The 26,657-nt window shown below is 36.6% G+C and overlaps 4 protein-coding genes across 6 annotated transcripts; 1 reads left to right on the top strand and 3 right to left on the bottom strand.

The window, feature by feature from the left end:
* The first annotated feature begins 966 nt into the window (after nucleotides 1-966).
* Nucleotides 967-6,039, top strand: LOC103958850 (long-chain-alcohol oxidase FAO2-like). 2 transcript variants are annotated; one of them, XM_048573779.1, is made up of 4 exons: nucleotides 967-1,045; nucleotides 1,098-1,326; nucleotides 2,190-2,462; nucleotides 4,074-6,039. In XM_048573779.1, the coding sequence occupies exons 2-4, from the start codon at nucleotides 1,099-1,101 to the stop codon at nucleotides 5,814-5,816; spliced, it is 2,244 nt and encodes a 747-aa protein (XP_048429736.1). In that variant the 5' UTR covers nucleotides 967-1,045; nucleotide 1,098; the 3' UTR covers nucleotides 5,817-6,039. The 2 variants fall into 2 exon arrangements, with proteins under 2 accessions (XP_048429736.1, XP_009369442.2); XM_009371167.3 differs by lacking the exon at nucleotides 967-1,045 and having other exon boundaries at nucleotides 1,052-1,326.
* LOC103958852 (succinate--CoA ligase [ADP-forming] subunit beta, mitochondrial) lies at nucleotides 5,959-10,333 on the bottom strand. Its single transcript, XM_009371168.3, has 12 exons — nucleotides 10,092-10,333; nucleotides 9,571-9,681; nucleotides 9,292-9,403; nucleotides 8,891-8,955; nucleotides 8,566-8,643; nucleotides 8,360-8,434; nucleotides 8,102-8,254; nucleotides 7,869-8,003; nucleotides 7,166-7,330; nucleotides 6,726-6,848; nucleotides 6,345-6,416; nucleotides 5,959-6,252 (listed from the first exon to the last, which is right to left on the bottom strand). Exons 1-12 carry the CDS (start codon nucleotides 10,191-10,193, stop codon nucleotides 6,175-6,177), a joined length of 1,269 nt encoding a protein of 422 aa, XP_009369443.2. The 5' UTR covers nucleotides 10,194-10,333; the 3' UTR covers nucleotides 5,959-6,174.
* A 1,985-nt stretch (nucleotides 10,334-12,318) lies between these two features.
* LOC103958846 (thioredoxin-like fold domain-containing protein MRL7, chloroplastic) lies at nucleotides 12,319-14,871 on the bottom strand. Of its 2 annotated transcripts, none has more exons than XM_048574256.1 (5): nucleotides 14,019-14,871; nucleotides 13,747-13,858; nucleotides 13,539-13,652; nucleotides 13,346-13,437; nucleotides 12,319-12,594 (listed from the first exon to the last, which is right to left on the bottom strand). In XM_048574256.1, the coding sequence occupies exons 1-3, from the start codon at nucleotides 14,763-14,765 to the stop codon at nucleotides 13,549-13,551; spliced, it is 963 nt and encodes a 320-aa protein (XP_048430213.1). In that variant the 5' UTR covers nucleotides 14,766-14,871; the 3' UTR covers nucleotides 12,319-12,594; nucleotides 13,346-13,437; nucleotides 13,539-13,548. The 2 variants fall into 2 exon arrangements, with proteins under 2 accessions (XP_048430213.1, XP_009369439.2); XM_009371164.3 differs by having other exon boundaries at nucleotides 13,346-13,423; nucleotides 14,019-14,868.
* Nucleotides 14,872-19,970: 5,099 nt separating this feature from the next.
* Nucleotides 19,971-21,054, bottom strand: LOC103958911. Its single transcript, XM_009371232.3, has one exon. It carries the CDS (start codon nucleotides 20,650-20,652, stop codon nucleotides 20,221-20,223), a length of 432 nt encoding a protein of 143 aa, XP_009369507.3. The 5' UTR covers nucleotides 20,653-21,054; the 3' UTR covers nucleotides 19,971-20,220.
* Nucleotides 21,055-26,657: the final 5,603 nt, after the last annotated feature.

Genomic DNA, 26,657 nt, shown 5'->3' with positions numbered 1-26,657 from the left:
TTGTCGAACTAGATTCTTGGCATCCTGCTAAAGATATCCGGGGGTGCTCTTTATTCCATCATCACTTTATAATTTTTATCCACTCATGCATAATAACCTTCTGTCGTCTAAGTGAACTCCAAATTCATTTGTTTACTAAGTATCACCATACTTTAAATGGATAATAATCAATTTGCAGTATACCACTTGAATCTGTCAGTCAACCAAACTGATCCCACCCACACTTTCACATGCCAAACATCCAAAATTAACTTGAATTGTACTACCGTGTTTCCAGCTTGGAGATGCATATCTCATCTTAATTATCATTAAAAGATAATTATGATAAAAATCATAATATTATCCTTAAATAATAACAAAATGATCTTCACTCTTCGATCTGACAATTAAGGGCTATACTTACTCAACAGCCTCGATTGCAAGGGCAGATAATGTAATTTTGGATCCAAACAAGAACAAATTACAAACTACGTATAAATCAAACACTCAAACTCACAATAGATCTTAAAAATAAAAATAAAAATAAACAAAATAAAAACCATCAACTAGTTAGGAATATTAATTGTAAAGTGCATGATGGTTGTGGCACAGATGACTTGTGTCATATGATAGAGTCTAATTAGACTATCATGTGTTTTGCTTAAACTTTTTTGTCCACACTGCCGACTAGCAACTTTTATTTAAGTTTGTGATAGTGCTACAGAAGTTTAATTTATAAATAAAATATATAAATTAAATAATGTGTTATCAATGAACACAAATACGTTTATCAATGCATAAATAATAAACTAATCATTAATTTCTATGTTATTTAGTTTTTAAAATTTAATCTACAAATTCATTTCTCTAACATTATCTCTTATACATTTTCTTCTATTAACAAAGCTTATGTTTGATAAAAAAAATATTCTTATTTGTTTGTTTCCAAACGTCGCATGCGCTCTCTCTCTCTCTCTCTTCATATAAAATATGAAGCAAGGGACACGCCCTACGAGGAAAACAGTGAAAACAACACCAAAGTAATCTTATTATTGAGAGAGAGAGAGAAAGTAATCTTATTATTGAGAGAGAGAGAGAGAGAGAAGGAACAAGAGAGGGATGGAGGGGGGAGAGAGCAGTTGTCATCCTTTGTTGAGAGGAGGAAAGAGGGAAAGCAAATTCAGCCATGGTTTCTCTTCAGCTCAAATCCAATCATTGGCTGCCATATGTGAAGCTCTTTTACCTCCTCTCTCACCGGAGGACATCCCAGATGACCACAACCCCCTTCATTCCTCCTCCTTCTCCTCCTGCACAGCTTCTGCCTCTCAGCCTCCCATCCCAGATGAGGTCAGTTCTTCCTTATCTCTTTCACTGTTTTTCAAGTTCATAGGAAAGGAAAGCTTTAATATTTTTTTAATTCCTGAAAGCAGAATGCTAGCGTGACTCGCCCATGACGTGTATCTGGCTTTTAATTACAATGCTTCTGGTTTCATTGCGAATGTGAAAGGGTGAGGAAGAGCAAGAGAATAAGAATATAATTTTAAATTATATTTGTCTTAAGTTATATTACCAGGGGGACCTAAGGAGCACTAACAATCGAAGCTAGATATACGTTGCGAGTTAATTTGCCAAAAACATTATACACATGATGGGCTAGCATTCACCTTTGTGAAATATTCAATTTGTTATGTGAGAAATGTGTAACTCTCTCGTAAGTGATTTTCTTTAGACTTTTTACTACTTCAAATTTTTTATATAGTATTTTACAATATTTATACGAAAAGTGACGTTAAACTGTGAGATGGCAGCCATGGATAGTCTTACCTTGAGAGAGTTTCCCTCAACATTTCTTGTTATATGTTTCTTTTCTTGGGTTAAAATTAATAAACACTCATGTGAGGAATCATTATATCTTTATTTGTAAATTACAGAATGATGTGTATGCAATATTAACTCATTCCAAACATATTGCTTGACTACTTCTTTAATTAAAATGGGTCATTTCTCGTTTTTGCAAATTATAGTTTAATGCACGTACAAATAACTTATCAAAAACAAAAAAACAAAAAGAAAAATTATGTTCACATGTCAAATTGAAATTGGGCAGGCATGTATTTATGCACACACATAAAATTATAATTTTCTTTGCGGCGAGAAATACGGAGCCAAGTATTTTCCTCAATTAATTGGTTCAATGTTTGGTAAAACAGGTAGCAGAATTGATGGTGAAGAGGACCCTACCAGAGGTGGTGGGTGGAGTGAGGATATTTCTGAAGATGCTGTCATTGAGATTGGGAACATTTTTGCTCTGTGGGAAATGTTGCTTCGACTGGAAATGGCCATTCATTCACAAATTCTCTGAAATGTCATTGGACAAAAGAGAACAAGTCCTCAAGAAATGGTCGAGGCAAAAGCTTGTCATCACAATCAGATTGATGTTCATGGTGATCAAGATGTTCTGCTTCTACACCTTCTTCTCCAGGGTAATGCTGCATTACATCTAATTATTTATAACAGCAGTAAGAATTTACTTATACCGAAGATTTGAAATCAATAGAAGCGTTATATAAGTTTGTCAACCATCAATAATTTTTTGTTATTCCGTGAAAAATCTTTTTAAATAAGAACCAAAATAACAAAAATATCCTCAATTTAATAAACAATTGGCCAAAATGATTTTACAAAAACTAAGGGTAATTTTTTCGTTTTATCCTTATTTAACGGATACTTTTCACGAAATGATCAAAATGTTTGAGAGTGAACAAACTCAGGCATGTGAGTTTTAACCTTTATCTTTTGCCGATATTTTGGGGAATTGACAGGCGATAATTTAGCTACTCTATGTTAATCTGTTGGTTTCGTCCCTCATGGCTTTTGGACATAAGCCAAAGAAAATGGACAATATTGTAAACTTATATACTTTCATACTCCCTCCGTGACTCAACTTCTGCTTCTTTAGTTTATTTGATGTACACTTTCAATAATTTAAAAAGGGAAGAGATCACATCCCGATCCCTCCCACCAAGTCCTAGGGATTCGAAGATTTGGATCTTTGAAATTTGATCTAACGGCTACAATTATTATAACTTTACAAGAGCTTATGTTTATAACTAGATCAAATTTCAAGGATCCGAATTCCTAGAATTTGGTAGGAGAAATCGGATGAAATCTCTTCCCATTAAAAAAGGGCCTCAAACTCATCCGGAGTTGGAGAATTTAAAGAAAGAAAAAAAAACTTTTTCAACAGGAATGCATCGTCCTGTTGATCTTGATCGATCAATTATTGTCATCTGAGTCTCTTTCAAATAATTAGGACAAACGAGTGGGGATTGCGGTCCATTTTTTAATGCAAGTGCGGACGTCTCTTTTAAAGATAATGTGACAGGATTTGCATTATCTGCATCTCTTTTTCTGAGGTCTGATATGCAAAGTTCTTTTTATTTTTTATTTTTCTGTATATGCTTAAACATATTTTAAATAAGGTTGTCTTTCTCAATAATTAGATATTTAAGCGATTAAAATATATAATTTGCTTATGATCTTCTACTAGGTACTAGTTTAGTAGTATCTCTCTTTTTGTTATAACAAAATCATACTCGGGCAAAAAATAAAAAGACATTTTAGGCAAAATTGTCTCCTTACTTTGGTCCCTAAAATTTGAAATTATTAAAACTGGTCCCTAAGTTTGTCTACCGTCAATCATTTTGGCCATTTTATGAAAAATTTCTGTTAGATAATGACTAAAATGACAAAAATACCCTCAATTTAGCACCAAAATGATTAGACAAAAATTGAGGGTATTTTGTCATTTTGGTCCTTATTTAACGGAGATTTTTCACGGAATAACCAAATGATTGAAGGTAAACAAACTTAGACCAGTTCAATCGATTTTAAATCTGGATCAAAGTAAGGAGATACGTCAATCTTAGATTACCATTTTGGCTCAAAAGCTTAAAAAAAAGAAAGAAAAATCACACTAGTGAACTCTGATAAAAAGATGTGAAGCTAGAAAAATATATTGATCCTTGTTCCATCTATCACTCTCCCATTAGGAATTGAAGTTTCCGTTCTGACTCCTGCCGGTTGGTTTGCAGGTTGATGAGAATTCAAGAAACCCGGCTTGGAAAGCGATTGGATACGAATTAGACAGGAAAGAAAAGTTGATCAAAACTCCAAAGCAGAGACCTCTTGAAAAGGGAATCATAGAAACTGCTTACGAAAGCGATTCTACCCTCGTTGAATCTCTCACGAAGAAGGGCCTCGATCTCGCGGACGATGCAGTAAACAACATCCACAAGATCAAATGTGATGTTGTCATTGTTGGTTCGGGTTGTGGCGGAGGAGTTGCAGCTGCAGCTCTTGCTCAATCTGGCCAAAAAGTGGTCGTTCTTGAAAAAGGGAACTACTTCGTGCCGAAAGATTACTCTTCTCTAGAAGGCCCTTCGATGAATGAGTTATATGAATCGGGTGGAATTATGTCATCGGTTGATGGGATGGTAATGATTTTAGCCGGTTCAACAGTTGGAGGAGGCTCTGCTGTAAATTGGTCTGCATCTATCAAAACGCCAGATAATGTTCTTCGTGACTGGTCTGTGGATCATAAGATTCCACTTTATGCAAGCTCGGATTACAAATCTGCCATGGATATTGTGTGTAAGAGGATCGGTGTCACGGAGAGTTGTACCGAAGAAAATTTCCCAAATCAAATTCTGCGAAAAGGGTGCGAAAATCTTGGTCTGAAAGTTGATGCAGTTCCAAGGAACTCGTCCGCGGATCACTACTGTGGTTTTTGCAATTATGGTTGTCCGACAGGGGACAAGAAAGGGACTGATTCGACTTGGCTAGTCGATGCTGTGAAATTTGGTGCCGTGATTTTAACAGGATGCAAAGCTGAGAAGTTTATACTTGAGGATGACAATGAAGGAGGTATACGAAAGCAATGCCTTGGGGTGCAAGCAACATCTCTGAGCAAGAACATAAAAAGGAAGCTGCAAATCGAGGCAAACGTGACAATTTCAGCATGTGGGTCTCTCTGTACTCCTCCTTTAATGATCTCCAGTGGACTTAAGAATCGGAATATTGGCCGGAACCTCCACCTTCACCCTGTTCTGCTGGCTTGGGGATACTTTCCGGAACATGAACCGGAGTTTAAAGGCAAAAGTTATGAGGGAGGGATCATCACTTCACTCCACAAAGTGGTTTCTGGTACTGCGAACGTGCGCACGATCATTGAGACTGCTGTGCTAGGGCCGGCCACGTTTTCCTCATTGTTTCCATGGACTTCAAGGCTTGACATGAAGGACACGATGGATAAGTATGCAAGAACAGCTAACCTGTTTGCAATGGTGAGAGACAGTGGTTCAGGAACGGTTAAGCGAGAAGGGAGGATCCACTACACATTAGACCAATTGGACAAAGAAAATCTTCAAGTAGGGCTAAGGCAGGCTCTGAGGATCCTGATTGCAGCAGGAGCTGTTGAAGTAGGGACCTATCGGAACGACGGGCAGAGGATGAAATGCAAGGGGGTTGACGAGGAGGATTTAGAGGAGTTTTTGGACACGGTTGTTGCCGCTGCAGGGCCGAGCTCGAGGGAGGAGCTGTGGGCAACTTACTCTTCTGCCCATCAGATGGGGAGTTGCAGAATGGGGACTACCGAGGAGGACGGAGGAGTTGATGAAAATGGTGAGAGTTGGGAGGCAAAAGGGTTGTTTGTTTGCGACGGAAGTTTGCTTCCAACTGCAGTTGGTGTGAATCCAATGATCACCATTGAATCCACTGCTTATTGCATTTCCAAGAGGATTGCACAATCTTTGGAGAAACAAAAATATATATCTTAGTAATTATATTTTCTTGGTGCTTATATAAGCCCCGAAAAATAAATCTCAACGCATAAATCTGCACCTCTAGAATAAAAATTGAGCGGTTGTTTTGCTCAAAGTTAATCTCTACTACAGGAAGGGGGTTTCAAACTCCGATGCATAGGTGAATAAATTTGAAGAAAGCTGTATTATTGAAAACTCCTTGTTGACAACAGAAACAGCCTCAGAACTCTTCAAACAATTTCAATTTTTTGCTAAAACTATGCACAGGTGGTGTTTTATGTAATTTCACACAAAAACACCAAGCAGAGCACATCAGTATCGCCGTAGACGTAAGAATCATATCGATATGTAACTCGGAAGAGAACTGAAGGATCTATTTCGTCAGTGCTTTAACCGCTTTATCAGCAGCATCGTCCAAATCTTCGGCTGTAATTAGTGCCATTCCACTTTCCTGCACAGCCATTAAAAGACGGTAAACATTCCATTTTATCTTCGCTGATTTTTTCATACCTAGAACCGATAGTTTTAGTTTCTAAATGGTACCTTGAGAATCGTCTTTCCTTGGTCGACATTGGTACCTTCAAGACGAACAACCACTGGCACTTCTAGTTTAACCTTGAACAAGGATGAACAAATGTTGATGCTTCAACAAAACAAGATTGAGGCCATACAATTACACAAAGCTGTTAAACTTTTTCAGTTTATGAGCTCAATTAACAAGAAAAATTTTCCCGTCCTTCCTTCGTAGGAAGTGCCAAATTGTATCTCCCTGCAGTAGTTATTCAATCTCTTCAGGGTAATTCAAAATGATATTTCATTTTGAAGTGAAACAAAGATTAAGTAAAATGGAACAACCAGGAATGACTGTCCTAAAACATGGTAATTAATTTGCGGGGGATAAATCCCCAGAACAGCATTGCTGACCTGTTTAGCAGCATTGACAATTCCACTTGCAATCACATCACATTTCATTATTCCACCAAAGATATTGACCAAAATCGCTTTCACCTTCTCATCAGAAGTCAAAATCTTAAATGCCTCAACAACCTGTTTCACATAATCTAGAATTAAAGAACAGAAAGCAATTCGGGTTTCATAAGGGCTTTAAGGCATTGTCATTTTCTTTAACAATAAAAAGAACAATCAATCTATTATTCCAAATATCAAAGCGTACTCCAATGTGCATGTACGACTTCACAATCTAGTAAACCATCTAAACCCCAAAGGCGTACCAAAGTTGGACATAAAATAGATCCTCAGACCAAGTACGAGAATAAAATTGTTTCGGAAGAGACCTGATGACAACAGTGGGGAAAAGTAAGGTCCGACAAGCAGTTCATCAAATCCTATAACCACATCATTACCTGGTTTTCCGAAGCATTTCCACCTACATCGAGAAAATTGGCAGGAGTCCCACCATGTAATTTAATGATATCCATTGTAGCCATAGCTAATCCTGCACCATTCACCATGCAACCAATCTCCCCATCTAAGCCAATATAATTCAAATCTGCTTTGGCAGCAGCCACCTGTTGCAAGGTAAAAGAGACGGGACAAAAATAAGTAAACACAGGGTGCACTGTTGTGCATGTATGGGATCACCTATAACTACCTAGACAAAACATCTCCTACATACAAACTCATGGGTGGCATTTGGGCTTCATAATGATTTATGAAATATTATATTCCATCAGACAATATGGGAACTTTAGTTATCCCTGTTAATCAGCCCCCACCTTCCTCCACACCTAATAGAGGTTGGGATCAGGAATTCAAATTAAAAGCTGACCCGGATTTTACGAGGGCATGTACGAAAGTGACCAACCCAGATCATGCTTAGAAACTACAAGTTGGCAAAAGATTGCGAGAAACTTCTAATAACATTTGAAATGCACATACTGCATATACATATGAATCAAAGATGAATCATGCCAACAAAATTTGTACACAGACGAAAATGGGATGATACGTGGCAATGGAACTTGCATAAGATGATAATAATAATCAGCTTTAAATGGGGTTGAACAAAAAGATAATTATCCATTGAAAAGGACAGCATAAACAGACCTCTCGGGGATCCTCCTGCGATGGATCACGAAGAGCAAATATCTCTTTCTGACGATAACCAGCATTGTCGTCAAAGTTCAACTTGGCATCAGCAGCTACTAACTGGTTATCAGCAGTCTCGGCAAGTGGATTGATCTGTCCAAAATGAAGGGTCAGACAAATATGTGAAATGGAATATTGGAACTGGGAAGCTTAAATAGTAACATTACTAGAACCAAGAAGTTTATACTCACTTCCAGCAATGTACAGTCAGTCTCACTGAATAGCTTATATAATTTTTTCACTTGGTCGATTGAACTATTCCTATCAGCCCCTTTTGGAGCCAAACCATCAACAACCTTTGCAGCATCTTCATCTGTAATTCCGGTGAAAACATCGATAGGTACCTATCAACAACAAAAACCAAAAAAACAACGATAAACTAGTTAAATAACTATATAGAAAAGGAAAGAGTAGTGCTAAAGCATCAAACTAAGAATGAGGATGACTACCTTAATTATCTGATCAGGGAATTTCTCAGCAAGGTCTTCAATGCTGGTTCCACCCTTTGCACAGGCAATTATAAGCTGGAAATTGGAATATATATTAATCTGTAGTTTAGCAAGCTCAACCTTGATGAAAACTTATGTTACCAAAGATATAGGAAAACATAATCAGTAATTTGTAGCAAACACAAAGAACTGAGTTTGAAACATACTGGGCCGGCCGATTTGCGATCCAGAATGATAGAAAAGTACATCTCATTGACAAGTGACAACTTTTGGCACAAATAAACCTGCACAAGAAAAGGAAAGAGACCACCTAAGTAAAAAAAATGAAGTTATGATGTACAAGTTCAAAACAGTATTGAGGCCTAGGAATTCTTAGCACCAAGCATCATTTCACATAAAGTAAAAGTGAAAGTTTGGAGCAACAAAGATTCCAAGTTTTAATATAAAAGTGAAAGCTCGGGAACCATTGTACAGGAATAATTGCCACGAGTTAATACGAATGGACAACTTAAAACAAATTTCTATGCCAACCTTGCTGACAATTTTTCCCTGAGGACCTGTTTGTTTGGTAACAAGAATTTGCCCAAGCATCTTGCCTGCATGAGAAGTATAAAACGGAGATAAATAAGCATCACAAAAGGACAAAACAGAACCACATCTTAAAAAGCTGCAACTGCCTGAATCATATAGAACACTAATTGTACAAAAACACTATCACAGAATTATTGTAACCTAACATGCATGCATTGCTTGAGGGCCAATCAGGAGTGCAAATGAAACATATCAACCCATGGAGTGCTAGTTATTTGAACGAAAGCCCATGTTGATATTGTCAATCAATGGTTAATGAATGTGAAACCAAATCTTGAAGGAAAAGAAAAAGATAAAGCCAGGGAAATCCAATCATATTTAGCAATGATGGTTTTTAATACCAGCGATATCTTCAGCTTGGTTAGTCGGGACAATGTGAACACCGCCCTTGAGACCATTTTTAAACGTTCCCAAGCCTCTTCCACCAGCCAAGACTTGGCTTTTAACCACCAACTGCACAAAAACTCAAGTTAGCATTTCTCCTTCTAGGCCACTACGGTAATTTTCTTAGAAAATAAGATACAACAGGAAACAAATTTCGAACTTTCACTATTTTATTTACCAATTGCAAGCTGGGGATTCATAAATTTGAATATGTAAAGACTATCTCCAATGATTACCTCACTTTCCTTGGGGAATACATCCTGAATTGCCTTTTTGACTTCATCGACGGAACCAGCCGCGACACCTTTCGGGACATTGACCCCGTATTTGCTCATCAATTCAGCCCCCTGGTCTCAACCAAAAACGAATGGCATTCATCATCAAACTTCAAACAACATTCTCACACAAATACAATCCAACCCAACTACTTCATGGATATGAACAACGAACATTTGGCATTTATACATACATCATATAAAATATAGCACACTTTAAAGTTCTATTTTTTTCACTGATCAGTAATGTTAGCTTTGCAAAATTATATGAACTATCGAAATTAAACAAATATATATATATATATATTTAAACAAATAAATATTATCGCAAAATGGGGAAAAAAATAGTGTCTTTTTTAATTTTCCAGTGTTTATGGGGGATTAAAACAGAAACAGATCGGCGACTGCTAGATATGAGAGTTTGGTTGTCACTGTAAGTGCGAGTGAAATATGCAAAGAGAGAGAGAGTGTGAGAGAGATACCTGATACTCGTGGATGTTAAGACGGCGGAGCTGTTGCTGCTGCCATTTTCCGGCGACGGAGAGAGAGCGGAAGGTCAGCTGCTTCAGTAATCCTCTCACCATTGTTGCAAGCTCTCAAACCCAAAATCCAAACAACGAGTAGAGAGAGAGAGAGAGAGAGAGAGAGAAAGCGTTTGCCGGACGCAGATGCGATTAGGTCTGAGAATTGAGAACGCGAAAGGGATCATGGTGCATTTTTTTTCTTCTATTTTTTCAATTAAAAAAAAAAAAAAAAACTTTTGACCCGTTTTTAGGTATTTTTCTTTTTCTTCTACATATTTTTTGATAGGGAATATTAGAGACATTAAATGTGTAGATTAAATTTTGTAAATTAACACTACATTTGGATGAAGAAATTTAAAATTACTAAAGAATTTTAAAATGACAGGATTTTATTTTTTAGAATTTGTGAATTTTCTTATTTGGTTAATATAAAAGAATAATTGAATTGAATATAGAATTTGTTATTTTTAATCTCTCAATCATAGAAATTAGGAAATAACACATATTTACATGAAATTTAAACTTGGAAATTAAAGGTCGCAAAATTTCAAGTTTTTTTCCATGCGAAAATTCTAAATTTCTATATTTATAAATCTAAATAAGAAAATTAATGCATGTCAATTTGTAAATTAATTAACACAAATCTTTTCACCCTTAATGTAAATATGTGTAGTTGTAATAAAAATAAAAATTTGTATTTTAATAAAAAAACCGTTCATGTGTAATAGATGATTGTCCCAAATCTTCTATATATAAAGAGAATACAAAAGGTGAATAGTTATTTTGGTGTCATCAAGCTTCAACAAAAACACTTCCAAGAAAAAAAAAAAAAAAAAAAAAACTTCAAAAGTATCCCAAAATAATGTATCAAATAAGTTAAGTGCATTTTCATCATTTTAGCAGTGTTTTTTTAATAATTAATTTTTTGTGCTTTTTTATTTTTTATAATTAGTGCCTCACAATAGGTTAGTAATAATGTAATTCAATTTCTCTATTTTTAAACACGTTCAAAACATCATAAGAAACATGTAATACCGGTTATAAAAAAAATATTTCACACGCGAATAATAATGGATTAAATAAGTTGTCAAATGATTGTTGTTTTTAAACAAACGATATTATTTACACTAAGGGGGAGGGGGTGGCCTTAGCCCCACAATAGGCTATCAATAATGTGAGTCAATCAGTTTTTTATTAAATATTATTTTCTCTATTTTTAAACACATTCAAAACATCTTAAGAGGCATGTAATGCCGATTATAAAAAATATCTTTTGCACGTGGATAATAATGTGATTAAATTAGTTGTCAAATGATTGTTTTTTTTTTTTTTTTACACAAACGATATTATCTACCCTAAGAATGAGGGGAGTGGGCTTAGCCTCACAATGGGCTAGTAATAATGTGATTCAATCAATTGTTTATTAAATATTATTTTCCCTATTCTTAATGTAAATTTTATAGAGACCGATTTTATCATGTGAATTTAGCTACTTTAATTGGTTTATGAGGGGTTTCTTCTAGCATAATCTAAAATTATTCATTTACTTCAAATATTTGACTTTCCTTTTGTTAATCTACACATATAAATACATTTAAAATGTGTAAGTCATACGTAGCACGCTGTAATTCAAAAAATATCCTCTGCACACGTGTGAGCGCGTGCATGAAGGCTAGTCTCAAGATAAAACTACCATCACAAGACTCGCATACACAAGCCAATGAGGGATTTGCCGTTTGAACGTAGAAAGTAGTTCCAATTGATGTGTCAATCCTACATGAATTGACATATGAATTTTCTGTTGCCAAATTTGACATTGACTTTAGCCGCTACCAATTTAATTTTTTAGTTATTTTATTGTGTAAATCCTATTAATGCGCCAATTATAAATCTTGAAAATTTATTTTAATTGATTTATTTTCAAAAATAGGTCTTACAACTGTCGTTTATAACACACAAAAAAGACATGGGTTGGAGGAAAAAAGAGTCTCACATTGCCACATCAACCTTCAAATGAAATATTTGAATATATTTTTGACATTTCTATTGAATATGCTCTTACCAAGACTCTGGAATTCAACCAACCTTGTCGATCAATACTCAAAAGTCCAATGTTGCATTGGCGGGCTCACAAACGAGGCCTAGAACTACTGCGACAGTATAAATTAGATGTCTCTAGACCAAATGAACAAACATTTATCGATACTGTATAAGTTTCAGTTGTGGTTGGATTACAACAAGGCAAAAGCCATTGCAAGAGTTACATAAAGGGGAATGATCTTATTGCGTTTGCTGCATCTTATACACTTCCCATGCATGCTTAATCTTTTATCATTTCCACGGTAACCAGACACACCAGCTAACGCCATTGCAGTTTTCCTCGTTAGTAAATTACTACAGAGTCCTATGATGCTACACACACATAAGACGCTCACCTATTCTTCGCATACTCCGTTGTGAACTGCCGTAACGGAAACAAAGCACGCATGTAGCATAATTAGATTCAACTTTCACACATGAGAGTCATATGAGCTAAAACGTGAATAAAATGTGCTTCAATATTATAAAAGAAATGTGACACAAAGAAAGTGTTTAAGGATATCCCGCTGCACATTCACACGCATATATCAACTATCGTATGATAATATGAGTCCCATTGTGCATCCACATGTATATATCAACTACCGTACGGTAATAGAAGAGAATGGTAAGAAATTATATAGGGACCTGCACCTGCCAGGAGGAGGACAAGGAGGAATCACCATGTTGTGGTATGAAGCTTTTCCATTCCTTGACGAAAATGTAGCTTTTCTACTATAATTTTTTGTATCTTATCCGTCACTAATTCTACACCTATTGATAGAGTGCCTTCAATGCCTTGCCTCGTGTGAATTTTACAATCCGTGAATAATTGTTTTCATGTATATGATATTAGATTCTAAAATTGGTCAAGAAGTTTATGAGTCAATAATGCAACAAAATTACAGCCAATGGGTTCCATCTCTGTACCTAGTCCTTTTTATTGTGTGAATTTAGCATCTCGCATAACCATTGACACTATAAGAGTGATATCAATTATGCACGGAATGACAGAAACATGAAATTTATTATATCAGTGTAGATAAAGAAAGATATCAAACATATATAACGATAATTTGTTACCTAATTAACAGTCATTCAAGAGCAATATCCAAGGGATCAACAGCTTTTACCTGCAAACGCAACCTACTTTTGATCGTGCTCCATGCTTCAAACTTCTAAGTAAACCAATGATCTCACCAGCGCATAATCTGATGCATGAGGCCAAAAATCATTATGACCGATAATAAAGTCACCAAGGCTGAGCTCGTAATCAAGTATAAACACAAGAAAAAACAAATATTAGTCGGTGCAAATTTTAGGTACCAGAATGCCATTAGTAAGGCGAAGATAACTCATTCACATCAATCCAGGATGGCCTCTTTGCATTGTAGTAGAAATGCGCGATCATCGGAACCAATTCTTCTGCAGTCCGAATATCTGCAAAAACAAAATCAAACTTAGCACCAAGAAAAGATAGTAATTCGCAAACAACTAACAAAAACTGATTGAAACCCACGAATCCGTTTCCAACCTTTCTCTCTGTACAAGATCCTGTTTCCTCGTACAAACAAAATCTGAGGACAGTCTCTAACTTTAAGAGCATAAGCCAAATCTCTCTCAATGTTGATGTCTATCTTAACCGACTGTCGAATGCAAAAACACAAATTGAAGGTAAAGTTACCATCTTTAACAGCATTCATCAATACAAAAACACAAACTGGAGGTAAAGTTACTAAATTTAACAACATTCATCAATTAAATCATTGCAACATAGGAAATTAACGAGTTCGATAACACGCATACCCGAGGAGGCAATCGATCTTTGGCATTCCAATAGACCTTGACCGCCTTTTCGAGCTCCTTCAACGCCTTCCAATTCTCACTTGCTCTGTTGTACCTCTCAAAAACAAGAACGAGAAGAGGACTTGGGTGAAAAGCAAAGCTCTCCCACTCCAAGCAATTGATCTCCTTCACCCAATTGTCTTCAACCTCGCCTTCCCAATCAATCTCAACCCCATTTTCACCCACTACGTTTCGAATCGGGTGGTTCTCGAAGTACTCCGAAGCCCGAATCCCCCACCCCACATCGGCATCCAACGGCCAATCCTTGCTCTCCTCCTCAACCACCATGCTCTTCTCACTTCCAAAACGCTCATCCTCATCATCCTCCCCATCATCGTCCACTTTCCTCTTCATTACTCCATCTTTCTTCTCAACAATTTCTGGGTTCTGCTCTCTGATCGACGCAAACGTCCGATCGAGTGACTCCCGCACGTAATCTTCGACCGCCGCCGCTTCGCTTCTGCGCCCGCGCCGGGGCTTTCTCGGAATCGTCGCTGGAAACGTCTCGCCTGGCTCGTCACCCTCGTCTTCAGAAGTTTCGGTCTTTGGGCGCTGAGATTTCGGTTTGGGATTGGAGCGAGCTTTGAGGCGGGACTCCGAATCGGGTTTTCTCGAAGTAGCGTAGCAAGGAAGAGAGTTTAGAGTGCGGGTGCGGTGCAGAGGGGAAATATGTAGTATCGACGGGAGACAAGTTTGAATGCGCAGCATTTTGTTGGCGGTTTTCAGCGAGCAGCCCAAGTGTTTGTGGAAATGCCTCACCCAACTCAACTGTCAAGGAAAACCGCGTTTTTCCTTTTTTCTCGTTTTCTTGTAGCCACTTTCTCCTGTCCAGACGACACCTCGGTTGTTTTTTTTTTTTAACAAACTGATATTATCTACCTTAAAGAGTGAGAAAGTGAGTTAAGTCTTATAATGAGTTAGTAATATTATGGTTAGACCTCTCTCTTACAAGTAAAGATGAATATAATACTAAATGGTCATCAGTTGTTAAATAGGACTAAAACGAAAATGACTCTTTTTGTTTGTTAAATAACGACTTGAGATCATTTTTAATGTATAGAAGTCATGATCTTGTTATGTGCAAAATTCAATCAACTTTCCGCAGGGATTATCCAGTCACTTGATAATGGTTGGCTTGGAGCTTAAGGGTGTGTTTGTTTGACCGGATTAGGAGGGACTGGACTAGACTAGACTAATTGCTAGTGTAGTTTCATGTTTGGTTTACACAAGGATTAGGTTTAATGGGATTAGACCAGACATGCTTCGACTAAGTCCTTCGTTAGAAGAGCTTAGGGAGACCCCCCAATTAGCAGGGGACTGCTAAGACCGTTCGCGTCCCTTCCTCCTCGTGTCCTCGTCCAGCCGTCCTCCTCGCGTGTTTGTCCTGGTTTGCTCGACCAAACTCGCAAGACCAGCCCACCGACAGCGACGATCGTCGACGAGATGTACAAATTCTCGGCTCCCCGCTTCTTTGGGCTTAGTATGACCTACATAAAAGATGAGAACGACGACGATAGGCACAAGGCTGAGTCTGAGCTCTCCACCGCCGGTGGCATGGCCATTCACGTCGATTGGAGGAGGGGATGGGGTGGGTCATCGAAGAAGAGAGGTTTAGAGGGGGATACGATGGTGGGGTCGAAGGAACAGGGACGAATTTGGTTGACTGAGATCCGCAATTGAAAATGGACGCTCGCGGCTAGAGGTTTGATTCGCAGATGGAAGCCTCAATGATGCAGATGGAGGCCTGATTTGCTTACCCTTCGTGGGAAATATATTGCCAATGTGTGGCTTTTGAGAAATTGAGGTTGTAAATCTTTGGTTTTTAATTGAGAACATGAATTTTTGGGTTAGATTATGAGTTAATTTGCCAATTCTTCCTCTGGGTAATATGCAATTTAGAATTTGATTGTAGGTTGGTTGAAATTGAAGTTGGTTGAAATTGATTGAAATTTTGGTAGAATTTGGGAATTGGAAATTTTAGTTGAAATTGAAGTTGGTAGAATTTGAGAACTGGAAATTTTAATGTTGGTTGAAATTGAAGTTGAAGCACATAGCATGGATATTTTTTTACATATCACCAGTTGTTTTTTCCTTTTTTTTTTTAATTATTCTGCTTTTTAGTCTGACACTGCACCAAATACTTCACTAAATCAATCCAGCTTAGTCTAGTCTAAGCTAGTACAGCTTAGTCTAGTCTAAGCTAGTACAGCTTAGTCCCTGAAGCTAGTCCAGTCCGAGATATTCCTGTGCAACAAACGCATCCTAAGTGTTTAGTGAGGGATTCAGCATGGGTGCTTCGGTAGACTTACGCTTAGCAGGTAGCAAAGACTTGGTAGTTTCATGATTGATCACATATGGTACAAACAGTGCTCCTCCAAACTTTCAAATGAGGAAGAACTTCTTAGTTGGCGACTTGGCGTGAGTTATTTTTCCATGATGACGTGAAAGAAAATTTTAGAGCAAGTGAGGAAGCTAGACTTTTGGAGAAAGTTGAGCCATTTTGAGCGTACCAGAAGACGAAATGAATTGATCTAACTGAAGGATGCAAATTTAGTAAAAAATTTCAAGCATTGCAGATTTGACCTCTGCTAGCTAATCTGGTCCATGACTTATCACTTCAAAGAGAATGGTATCACGAGCAATCCTTACCGCTAAGCCGTGAAATATAAGTTTTTTAAGTCAATTTCCAACATTACGTTTTATCAAATTTCTAAAGTTTTGAGGATGTTTTTTTCCCATATTTTGTTTCATATTAGGATTCATGGCAAGCTAAGGATTAAGCACATTAGGAAAACATCTTTCCGTGGTGCTACGCTTATTATCTTTTGAAAATTTGACGCGGGATGTGTTGACGAATTTGCCCGAGGTCAAATTGATGTTGGGAGGATTCCTCAATATTTTTAGGGGAAGTGAATACATAGAAGGTTTATTCACTTGGGTCTAGGTTGTGAGCGATTCTGCGGGGCAATATAGACCTCAAGAGAAGATGATCAAGATTACCGGTCGCAAGTGACACTTTATCACAGTAGTGGAAAAGAGTTGAGCTCTTACGTGACGGTATGAGTTCAAACCCTATTGACGGCTAATCTAACATCTAATATGACCAAAAATAAATAAAAATTGACTACCTACCATTTAAAGTGAATCAATTATTATTTTTTTTTCAGAATTGACTAAATAAAAACCGAGGCCTTATAATGAGGAAGAGGATCTTCTCCGCATCCACTTTGTAGGGATCTTAGGGATTCCTACATCCTAGCCGTTCATCGTACATCATGCGACCAGTTTTTGTTAAGTACTATTTGTGTTTAATTTTAATTATAAAAAATCAAATGATTTCTAACTGCACAATGTACGATGAATAATTAAGATGTGAGAATTCCTAAAATTCCGAATCCGGATGGAATTCAAATCCTAAAGAAGCGACTTATATTGTAAGATATTTTTTACTCTCAAATAATGACAAAACAAGAGATGAAGACATCACAAGTTGACAAGATGGGGGAATATTTGGTGGTGTAAAGATGGTATTCCATGTCCGCATTAATTTTGTTGTGGCGGTGTTTAAGATGACACTTTCACTTGGTTGAAGCGTCATTTGGATGTATCCTCTTTCACTGCTTTCGTCTTGGTCTATCTTTCTTGGTGTTTGCCTCTCGACAGGCTTTCGTGCACCTATTTGGCTTCTTAGCCCTAGAATGAAGTTCCTAGTTTCCCAAAAAAAAAAAAAAAAAAAAAAAAAAAAGATGTTCCCATATTGATACATAATATTTTGTTCATGTTTCTTTTATTTATTTATTTATTATTATTGAGGAAGATGTGAGAGTTCAAGACTATTATGATAATTTAGTGGAGTGAGGAGTTTTGAAACCAGAGTGCATGGGTAAAAATCTAACACTCAATCCATTAAGAGCTCGTTTGGTGGCCGGATGAAATTGAGCCTTAGAGATCCGGTTAAATTGGTAGGATCATGTAAAACATGACTGGTAATTCATGTATAAGGATATGTTAGATAACTTACTTTATTATGGATTCATAACCCATCATGTCAAGTTCTATTTATCTCATATTTTGACACAATAAATAAAGAATTGGACTCAAGTCTATTTTAATTTATCACAACCAGCCCACTAAACATGCCCTAATATATTAGACCACATGTCTTATTTCATGTCTGCTTATACATAAGGAGATAGTTTGGGAATGATAGCACTATTTACATACTTATTTTTATCTCTCACATACTCTTGTTAATTTTTTATCATTGATCTTCTTCAATTCATTCGAACTGATGATCGAAAATTGAGATAGATTTGTGAGAAATACAAATGAATGTGTCGATATCACTACCCTTAAGAAAAGAGTTCAAAATCTTATTTCTTGCTGGACCATGCAAAAATAAGTTAAAAACTTGATACAAAACCTACAAAAACCTAAATATTGTATATATAATAATGGGAATTGTTATTAATATTCTAAAAATTTCATTCTACATTCCTCATAAGTGTATTTTTCTTTCTAATTATAGAAAGTTTGAAGCGTCAAATAAAATTTTTAGAATGCTAATAACATTCCCTAGAATGATAATTACAATAATTATACCAACTACAGCATGTTAAATATACGTATTAGCTATCACATCCATACACCAATTACATAAGTAGTATATAATACGTTAGAATCTTTTCATATGTAAGACAAGAAGAACAAAAGAACGATAACAGCGAGTATAAAACAACTACAAATAAATTAACGTAGGTAAGTGATTCTCGCACTATTGTGTTTCTTCTAAGAACTCTGGTTTCTTTATATCCCTGGTTCTCTTTTAATTTATTTAATCTAACCGTTAGAAACAAATGGGTGTGTGTAGGAGGAGAAATCAAGTATGAGAAAATCACTTTCCATTAACAAAAATGTTACTCATAACACATATTTATATAATCTTTTTAATAGAGATAAGATCCACGTGTGTTGGTAGTTCGACCTTTCTTATAAAGATGGTACAAATATGTGGTAAGTTTAGCATTACTCTTTCATTCCTTGTATTATCGGTTTATATTTTAATCTAAAGTACATGCAACATGGGCGGCTAATATTGTTGTTGAACCATTGTTTGATGGATTAATACATGGTGTCCGATTAATTTACTTCCAAGCGTTTGGATGCAAATGTTGTTTTAGGTGTGGGGTCTCTAATCTTGGATTTTGTTTTTGTTAAGGTAAATTTCTATATTTATAAATATCGCAAAGTTGACTTTTGTGTATAAATATTTGAGGTGTCAGATCAGCAGAAATTTAGAGAGGAGAAAGGGCTCAGGACCGCCTTGATCCTTAGGTTGCTCCTCCTGTATGCAAGACCAAACCTCAAGTATTATGACGATGTAGGCCTTTGAAAGCTAAAAAGGGTTTTTATATTCTTATGAGTAGTGCACAATTAGAATTTTGAGTAGCCAATAACAACCCTTTTTGTTTAAATATAAAATTTACGAAAAATGATTTCACGCCGTTCTTTTTTCTCGGCACTCCTTAGCTTGTTTATGTTCCTTAATTCACCTTTATTTCACCCGTTGACTTATTCGATTTTGTGTAGCTAGAAACAAGAGAAGAGCAAGCGATAAAAAAAAAATGAATGTGTAAACCATTTTCCATAATGTAATAATGATACGATGGTAGGGAGAAAATTAAGATTATGCTAACTTTAGACTACAACATTATGCATACGTACATCAACGAGAAAATGTTAAAGAGACTTTTCTAAATTCTCTATCATCTCATGTTTTTCTACTAAAAAATATTGGCACGAAATAAACGTTAAACTATGAAGTGATAAAGAATTCATAAAAAATCAGCAACAGGCTCTTAACATTTTTCTGCATCATTAATTGCATTGCTTGAAAAGTCAAAACACATTAAATTCTCATAAAATTTCCCATTTCTTTTGTGAAATTAATAAGAAATTTTATCGTACATTTGGATGACAAGAGAGAGAGATACACCATTAATAAGGTGATGCCTACCTAAAAGCCCCTGCAACTACATAACAATTTTCTTTTTGCATTTTGCCCCCTACAAAAATCCTATTTTCTATGTTGGAGCCAAAAATGCCAGATGGATATTTTAACCTTGCAGTCGACGCGTGCCCCCACAAAGCTCTCTCCTTTCCCTCACAACTGTAATATCCGAGCGAGCTGAGTTGGGTTCACAATGCCAGCCAAGTGGGCCCCTTCCGTCTTCAGCAAATCAGCGACTTCCACGTATCTCTCCAAGTTCTCCAACTTCGGCTCGGCTTCGATCTTGCTGCTGCCGCTGACGCCCGAAGGAGCCGGCTCGGCTCTGGACGGGTCCCACGGCTGCCCGAGGAGGGTGCCTTTGGTTAGGAACTCGTGCGCCAGATAGCCAGCCAGGAGCTGTCCGGTCGGTGGGGCCGGCTGGGACGGCTTGCCTTGGGGCGGTGGGGCCGGCTTGAGATTCTTGGTCTTCTGGAGCGCGTCGAAGCTACTCTCCTTCTCCTTGCGCTTGTTGTTGTTGTTGGTATTATTTGACGCATTGGTCGTCGAAATCCGACGAGGTGGCAAACGCATCGTTTTGGTGTTCATGATGATGGCAATCCGGGTGCATGCCACGTGCGCAGCAGCAGTTCATGAAAAACGCGCACCACAAATCCAAGGAAGAAAAAAAAGAAAGGATAATAAATGCGATTGAAAATAAAAATGTTTGGCGAGTAAAAACCAAAACGTCAGGATCAAGGGGGTAAACGGTAACTTCACAGTAAAAAGAAAACCGACTCTGGGATAAAAAGGAAATTAGGAAAAATTCAGGACCCACCAAATAAATAAATATAAATTATAAATTAAAAGGAAGAAAAAGAAGAAAAGATTTGGATTGGAGAGGAGAGGCCGTACGAACAGTGGCCGGAATCTGGAGACAGATTGTCGCAAAGAAGAGAGAGAGAGAAGAGAGAGAGAGAGGAGGGGAGAGGAAACAAATGGAATAGAGGAATGGGAGGAGGGGTTGGGTTCTCTATATTTATAGATGTGGAGTTGAAAGATTGCCCACGATTTACAACGAAACTACGAGAATGCCTGGATTTATAGAATGACGAAAGTGCCCCTAGGTTTATAAGGAGGTTAGGGGTTGGCAGGTCAAAAACCAAGTTTAGATTAGAATCCTGTTTAGCCCCAATAATGTAAGTTTGCGTGCCACACCACCAAACTATTTTTCATTTTGTCTATAAATGTTTTCACTAATCGGATCCGATGTGGCAAAGGATTTACATCCCATTGAGAAAAATATTTATTATTAGTGATACTATAATTGAATACGATAAAATGGTTGAATAGCGTAGTTAAGTCCGATTAAATCTGACTCTTACAATGAGGGTGTCGAACTCAAATAGTAGATAGTATTTGTCTCTATACACAAGATCAGAGTTCGAATCCCCTTTGATTTTTATTAGTGGTACTATAACTGAATACGATAAAATGACCTGGATAGTGGAGTTAAGTTTGATTAAATCTGACCCTTACGATGAAAGTATCAATTTGTAAGAGTAGATGGTATTTGCCTCTATACACAAGTTCGGATTTCGAATCCCCTTTGATCTCACTTGTAACAAAATCTTAGGTGCAGAGTTGTTGCAGAAGAAAATAAATTTTGCTGTGACTTTTTTTAAGTGCAATGCACTCTTAAAGTTTAGACTTTTTGCTCTTGCCTCACACAATTCCATGCTTGCTTAATACACCTTCGGTGGCTTTTATATAAAATTGTGAAATGGGCTAGTCCAACTTGGAATATAATTAGGTTTCACATTTTTTTTATTCTATTTGAAATTTTAGTATTATTAGGGGGAGGGAGAAAAGTTCGAAACTATTATAATGATTTAGAAAAATGGGGGGTTTCAAATCCAGGACGTATAAGTAAAAAACTAACATCCAATCCACTAGGATACTTGACTACATGCAAAAAAGTTATATGTACCGAAACTTATCCAACCTACTAGATTCGAACCAGCGACCTAATGCAGTTTCACTTTTTTTTTTTTGAATAAACAATATTATCTACACTAAGGAACTGAGCGAGTGGGTTAGGCCACACAATAGACTAATAATAATGCGATTCAAATTCACCTTTGGTGAAAATCGAACCTAAGATCTCTCACTTATAAGTGAAGAGAAACACCACTAGACTGGATTACTAAATGGTCACATTATTCATTAAGAAAGTTTCACATAAAAGTATTATTTGACTTAGAACTTGAGATATATTAACAATTTAACATAATTGAATTGAAATTAATAAATATGTCATGGTAACACAAATAATGAATGGTTAGGTTACTCTGTAATAGTAAATAGGATTTTATTTTAATTTATTGACTCGAACTTTTTTTAATTAAAAAAAAAAAGGACCAAAAGATTCGAACTTATAACATCTTTTCTAACACATTTGAGAGAAATAGTATGAATAGACTAAAAAGTAGTTGGTTTTCGCAAATTTTCATTTAGCGAATGACTAAAAATAAGTTTGGTTTAAAATGAAAAAAACCATAGTCTTAAGTTTATAGCATGGACTTGTAATTAAGCATGACATTAAAATGATTGGTTGTATAGAGATTTAGGTCAAAGAGACTATAAATTCATTACCACCTCAGGTTGAGATCACATTAAGCACGTTCCTAGCTCTCGAGTTAATAAGGCATTCCCGCCTCTTTGATTGAGGTGTAGCAAACCACTTGCTCAAATTAAAAAAAAAGAAGTTGATAGTGCTTGAGAAGTCAAATTAGTGTTAAGTCGTCGTTAGGATTTGGAACAAACACTACATGTCGTTGTTGAAAATTCAAATTTGAGCTGATTACTACTTATGTGTAATGAGTATATGGGATGTTACATATATTGTTTTCATGTTGATGGAATTCATACAATCACCAAACTTCCTCACTTGTTACCTTATTTCAAAATGTCGATAACATATATTATGTGCTGTAAGGGCATGCGGTGGTTAGATTCAACACATATATCGTTTATTCTTACACAGTATTATAATGCGATTTTTAACTTAAAATTAATTGGCAATAGAATAATATGTTTATAATCAAGGTTTTAAAGGATGTTAGTTGTGCTTCAGGTTAGGGTCTAGCTCCTAGGTGGCTAGATGAGGTCTAGATGGATTTAAGTAAATTTAATATATCGTATAAATAAGTGTCTATTTATACTTTATAAAGTTACACAATTGTATTGGGATACGTAAATTGCTAAGTAGAATGACATGCAAATTACAAAGTATTAGAAAAAATTGAAAACATGGGAACAAGCATATGATGAGTGTTCATCCAAATATTTAACAAGTCTCTCACAATTCAGTGAAAAAAAAAATTAAAATGCAAAATAAAAGTTATCTATGTTCTATCTAAGTGAGAGCCATGACGTAGACGGGGTAGCGCATGCGTCTAAGCAAGTATAGACGCTATTTCTTAATTTTCAAACGCCTAAAGATCAATCAAGGCAGTAACAAACCCCCTAGCCTAGGTGAGGCCTATGCGGCGCTAGACAGAGATGTTTAAAACAGTACCTATAATTGATTACACAGGTTTTTATAACCTTTGATCCCTGAAATTGAACATTTTAATAATCAAAATTATCCATGAAATTGAAAATGGATCAATTTGGTCCCTAAAAAATAAGGGTCGCACATCCATTTGGTTCTTCCGTTACCTTTCCGTATTTACTCTGCTAGTGTGTTGATGTGGCTACATGTGGAGCCCACAAGTCAAAAAATTATTTAAAATAAAACAAAAGTGCTACTTTTGCGCCTTACCAAATATTTGTACAAAAATTAAAAACAAACAAAAAGTTTGAGCTCATCTTCTTCCTTCCCTGAATCGGCCACCGTGTCTCTCTCTAAGCTCTCCTCAATATGTTCCGGGAGCCAAAATGTAGTTGTGTTCTTTGAACTCCCAACCTTCATTCTTCATTCCAAAAACTCTCTCCGCTTCACCAAAACCCCCAACCCTCTCTTGTCTTTCCCCAAAAGATTCATCACTTTTCAAAGAATACCTGCCATCTGCATCCTCATAAACTCCATGTTGGTAGGCCAGCCAATTAAGGTTTCGGCTGAGGTGGTGGTGGTGATGGGTTGTCTTCGATTTCGGAGTTGATGACGATGGAAGACGATAGATCAAAGACTACCGGTGTTGCACTGCTGCTTTTTGTTGCTATTGTGAGCAACTCCAGCGTTGCAAACGACCCTAGGGCAACTCACTATTGAATAGCCTCCAATGAACAGTAACTATCTTTAATGAATAGTAACTGCCTTTTGCATCTCCACTCCTAAACTGAATAGCCATAGCAATAGGTAATAAAATATTAGTATTTTTTATTTTACAAAATAATTTTATTTGTAATTTTGAATATAATTTTTAATCAGTCTTGTTGTACCATGTGTCATTCAATAAGAAATTACAACCCAAAGTATTTGAGAAAATATAAAATTATGGTGTAAGCTGAAAGATAATGATAACAAATTTATAGAAAAAATTAAATCAATTTTTTTTTAATTTTAATTTTTTTACTCCATCATATTTATACTCCATCATTTCCTTTACTTTGACTGGTTCTCTCACCTAACCCTCTCTCTCATTTCCCTAACATTTTTTTTTCTCTCTCTACCAACGCAACCCTTCCCCCTCATTTCTGAAACCTTTCTCTCTCTTTAATCTCTCGACACTCTCATTCTCTTTCTACAACTCCCAGAGCTCTCATCCTTCCTCTTCTTCGAAATCGAAGCAAATCAAATTAACAAACTCTGAAATCTCAATACCCTGGATGAGATGAACTCGAATATATCCTTGCATGCATCATCAGAGCACCATTTGGGTGATCCACCATTGAAGCCGAGAGTTTTAAGCTTCCATTGCTCAAACATAGGTGAGGTTATTGCCCTATTTCAATTGCTTGAGTTATTCTCCGGTTTTTTTATGTGTTTTGAGTTGAAACCCTTAGGGTTAGTCTCTGACATTTGTCTGTGGGTGTATCATCAACCTTAGTGATGAATTTCGACGAGAGCCGTTGAGTTCGAAGCTTGTTGGGTTTTACATTTAAAAAAAAATATATATATATATATATTAATTTATTACTTTTTTTTAATTAATTTATTACATTTTTAATTAATTTTATATTATGGTTAACGTTGCTTTGACATCACTTGGCGTCACCTGGCACTCGGGCTCTCGGGCCACCGATTCGAATCGGACCTCTCACTCGGGTCCCCCTCATCCACACGCCCACATGAGCTGGAGCTTGCAGCTCTGACTATTGGGTTGCAAAAGTTGCCGGTCCATCGGGCTAGGAGTCTCGATGGAATTGCTATGAGATGCATGTGCAGATGGAGCTGCTGTAGCTGTTGCTTTTATCAACTGTTTTTTTTTTTTTTTTTTTTTGGAAGAACGTGTCAATTTAATTTGAATTGGATCTAACTTCATTGCGCCTACATTGCTTCAACAACTTCTTTTTTTTTTTTTTTTTTTTTTTTTTTTTGATTTTGTTTTTGTAGATTTAGAATTAAAAAAATATAAAATATTTAACTATTTTTATATGATCTAGTTGGCATCATATTTTTAGACTTGTGGAGAAATTTTTTCGTGTATAGAACATGATTGGGTATATTAAGTGTGACATCCCACATCGTCTAGGGGAGTGATCCTTATATGTATATTCCCATCCCTACCTAGCACAAGGCCTTTTAGAAGCTCACTGGCTTCAGGTTCCGTAGTAACTCCAAAGTTAAGCGAGAAGGGGGTTAGAGCAATCCCATGATGGGTGACCCACTAGGAAGTTGCTCGTGAGTTCTCAAAAACAAAACCGTGAGGGAATGGTAAGCTCAAAATAGAAAATATCGTGCTACAGTGGTGGAGTGGGCCCGGGAAGTGATCCGTCCCGGGTCGAGATATGACAATTTGGTATCAGAGCCTAACCTTTGCTGCGTGTGTGCCGACGAGGACGTCGAGCCCTTAAGGGGGGTGGATTGTGACATCCCACATCGCCCAGGTGAGTGATCCTTATATGTATATTCCCATCCCTACCTAGCACGAGGTCTTTTGAGAGCTCATTGGCTTCGAGTTCCATTGGAACTCCGAAGTTAAGTGAGTAGCGCGCGAGAGCACTCCCAGGATGGGTGACCCATCGAGAAGTTCTCGTGTGAGTTCCCAAAAACAAAACCGTGAGGGAATGGTAGGCCCAAAGCGGACAATATCGTACTACGGTGGTAGAGCGGGCCCGGGAAGTGACAATAAGTGTAATAACATAATCTATTAGAAATTATTTTTTTTCTTTTCAACTTTAAAATCAATTGTATTATTACACTTCTGACCATGTTCCCAACACTCTAGAAGTCTCTCAACTTATGGGTTCCACACTATGCCACATCAGCACACAATAACAGAATAAATAACGAAAATGTAACAAAATGACTAAATTGAAGTGCAACTCTCGTTTTCAGAGGGTAAATTAATTGATTTTCACTTCAAAAAAAATTATTTTAATTGAAAAGTTCAATTTCAAAATAAAAATTCGTAATTAAATTATTAAGCAGGGTTTGACTTCCTTAT

This window comes from the organism of the source record quoted next, unplaced genomic scaffold (genome assembly GCF_019419815.1).
Source record: "Pyrus x bretschneideri cultivar Hongxiangsu unplaced genomic scaffold, Pyrus_bretschneideri_v1 Contig7, whole genome shotgun sequence".
NCBI classification, from domain to species: domain Eukaryota; kingdom Viridiplantae; phylum Streptophyta; class Magnoliopsida; order Rosales; family Rosaceae; genus Pyrus; species Pyrus x bretschneideri.
This window is presented reverse-complemented; position numbering and strand designations above follow the sequence as displayed.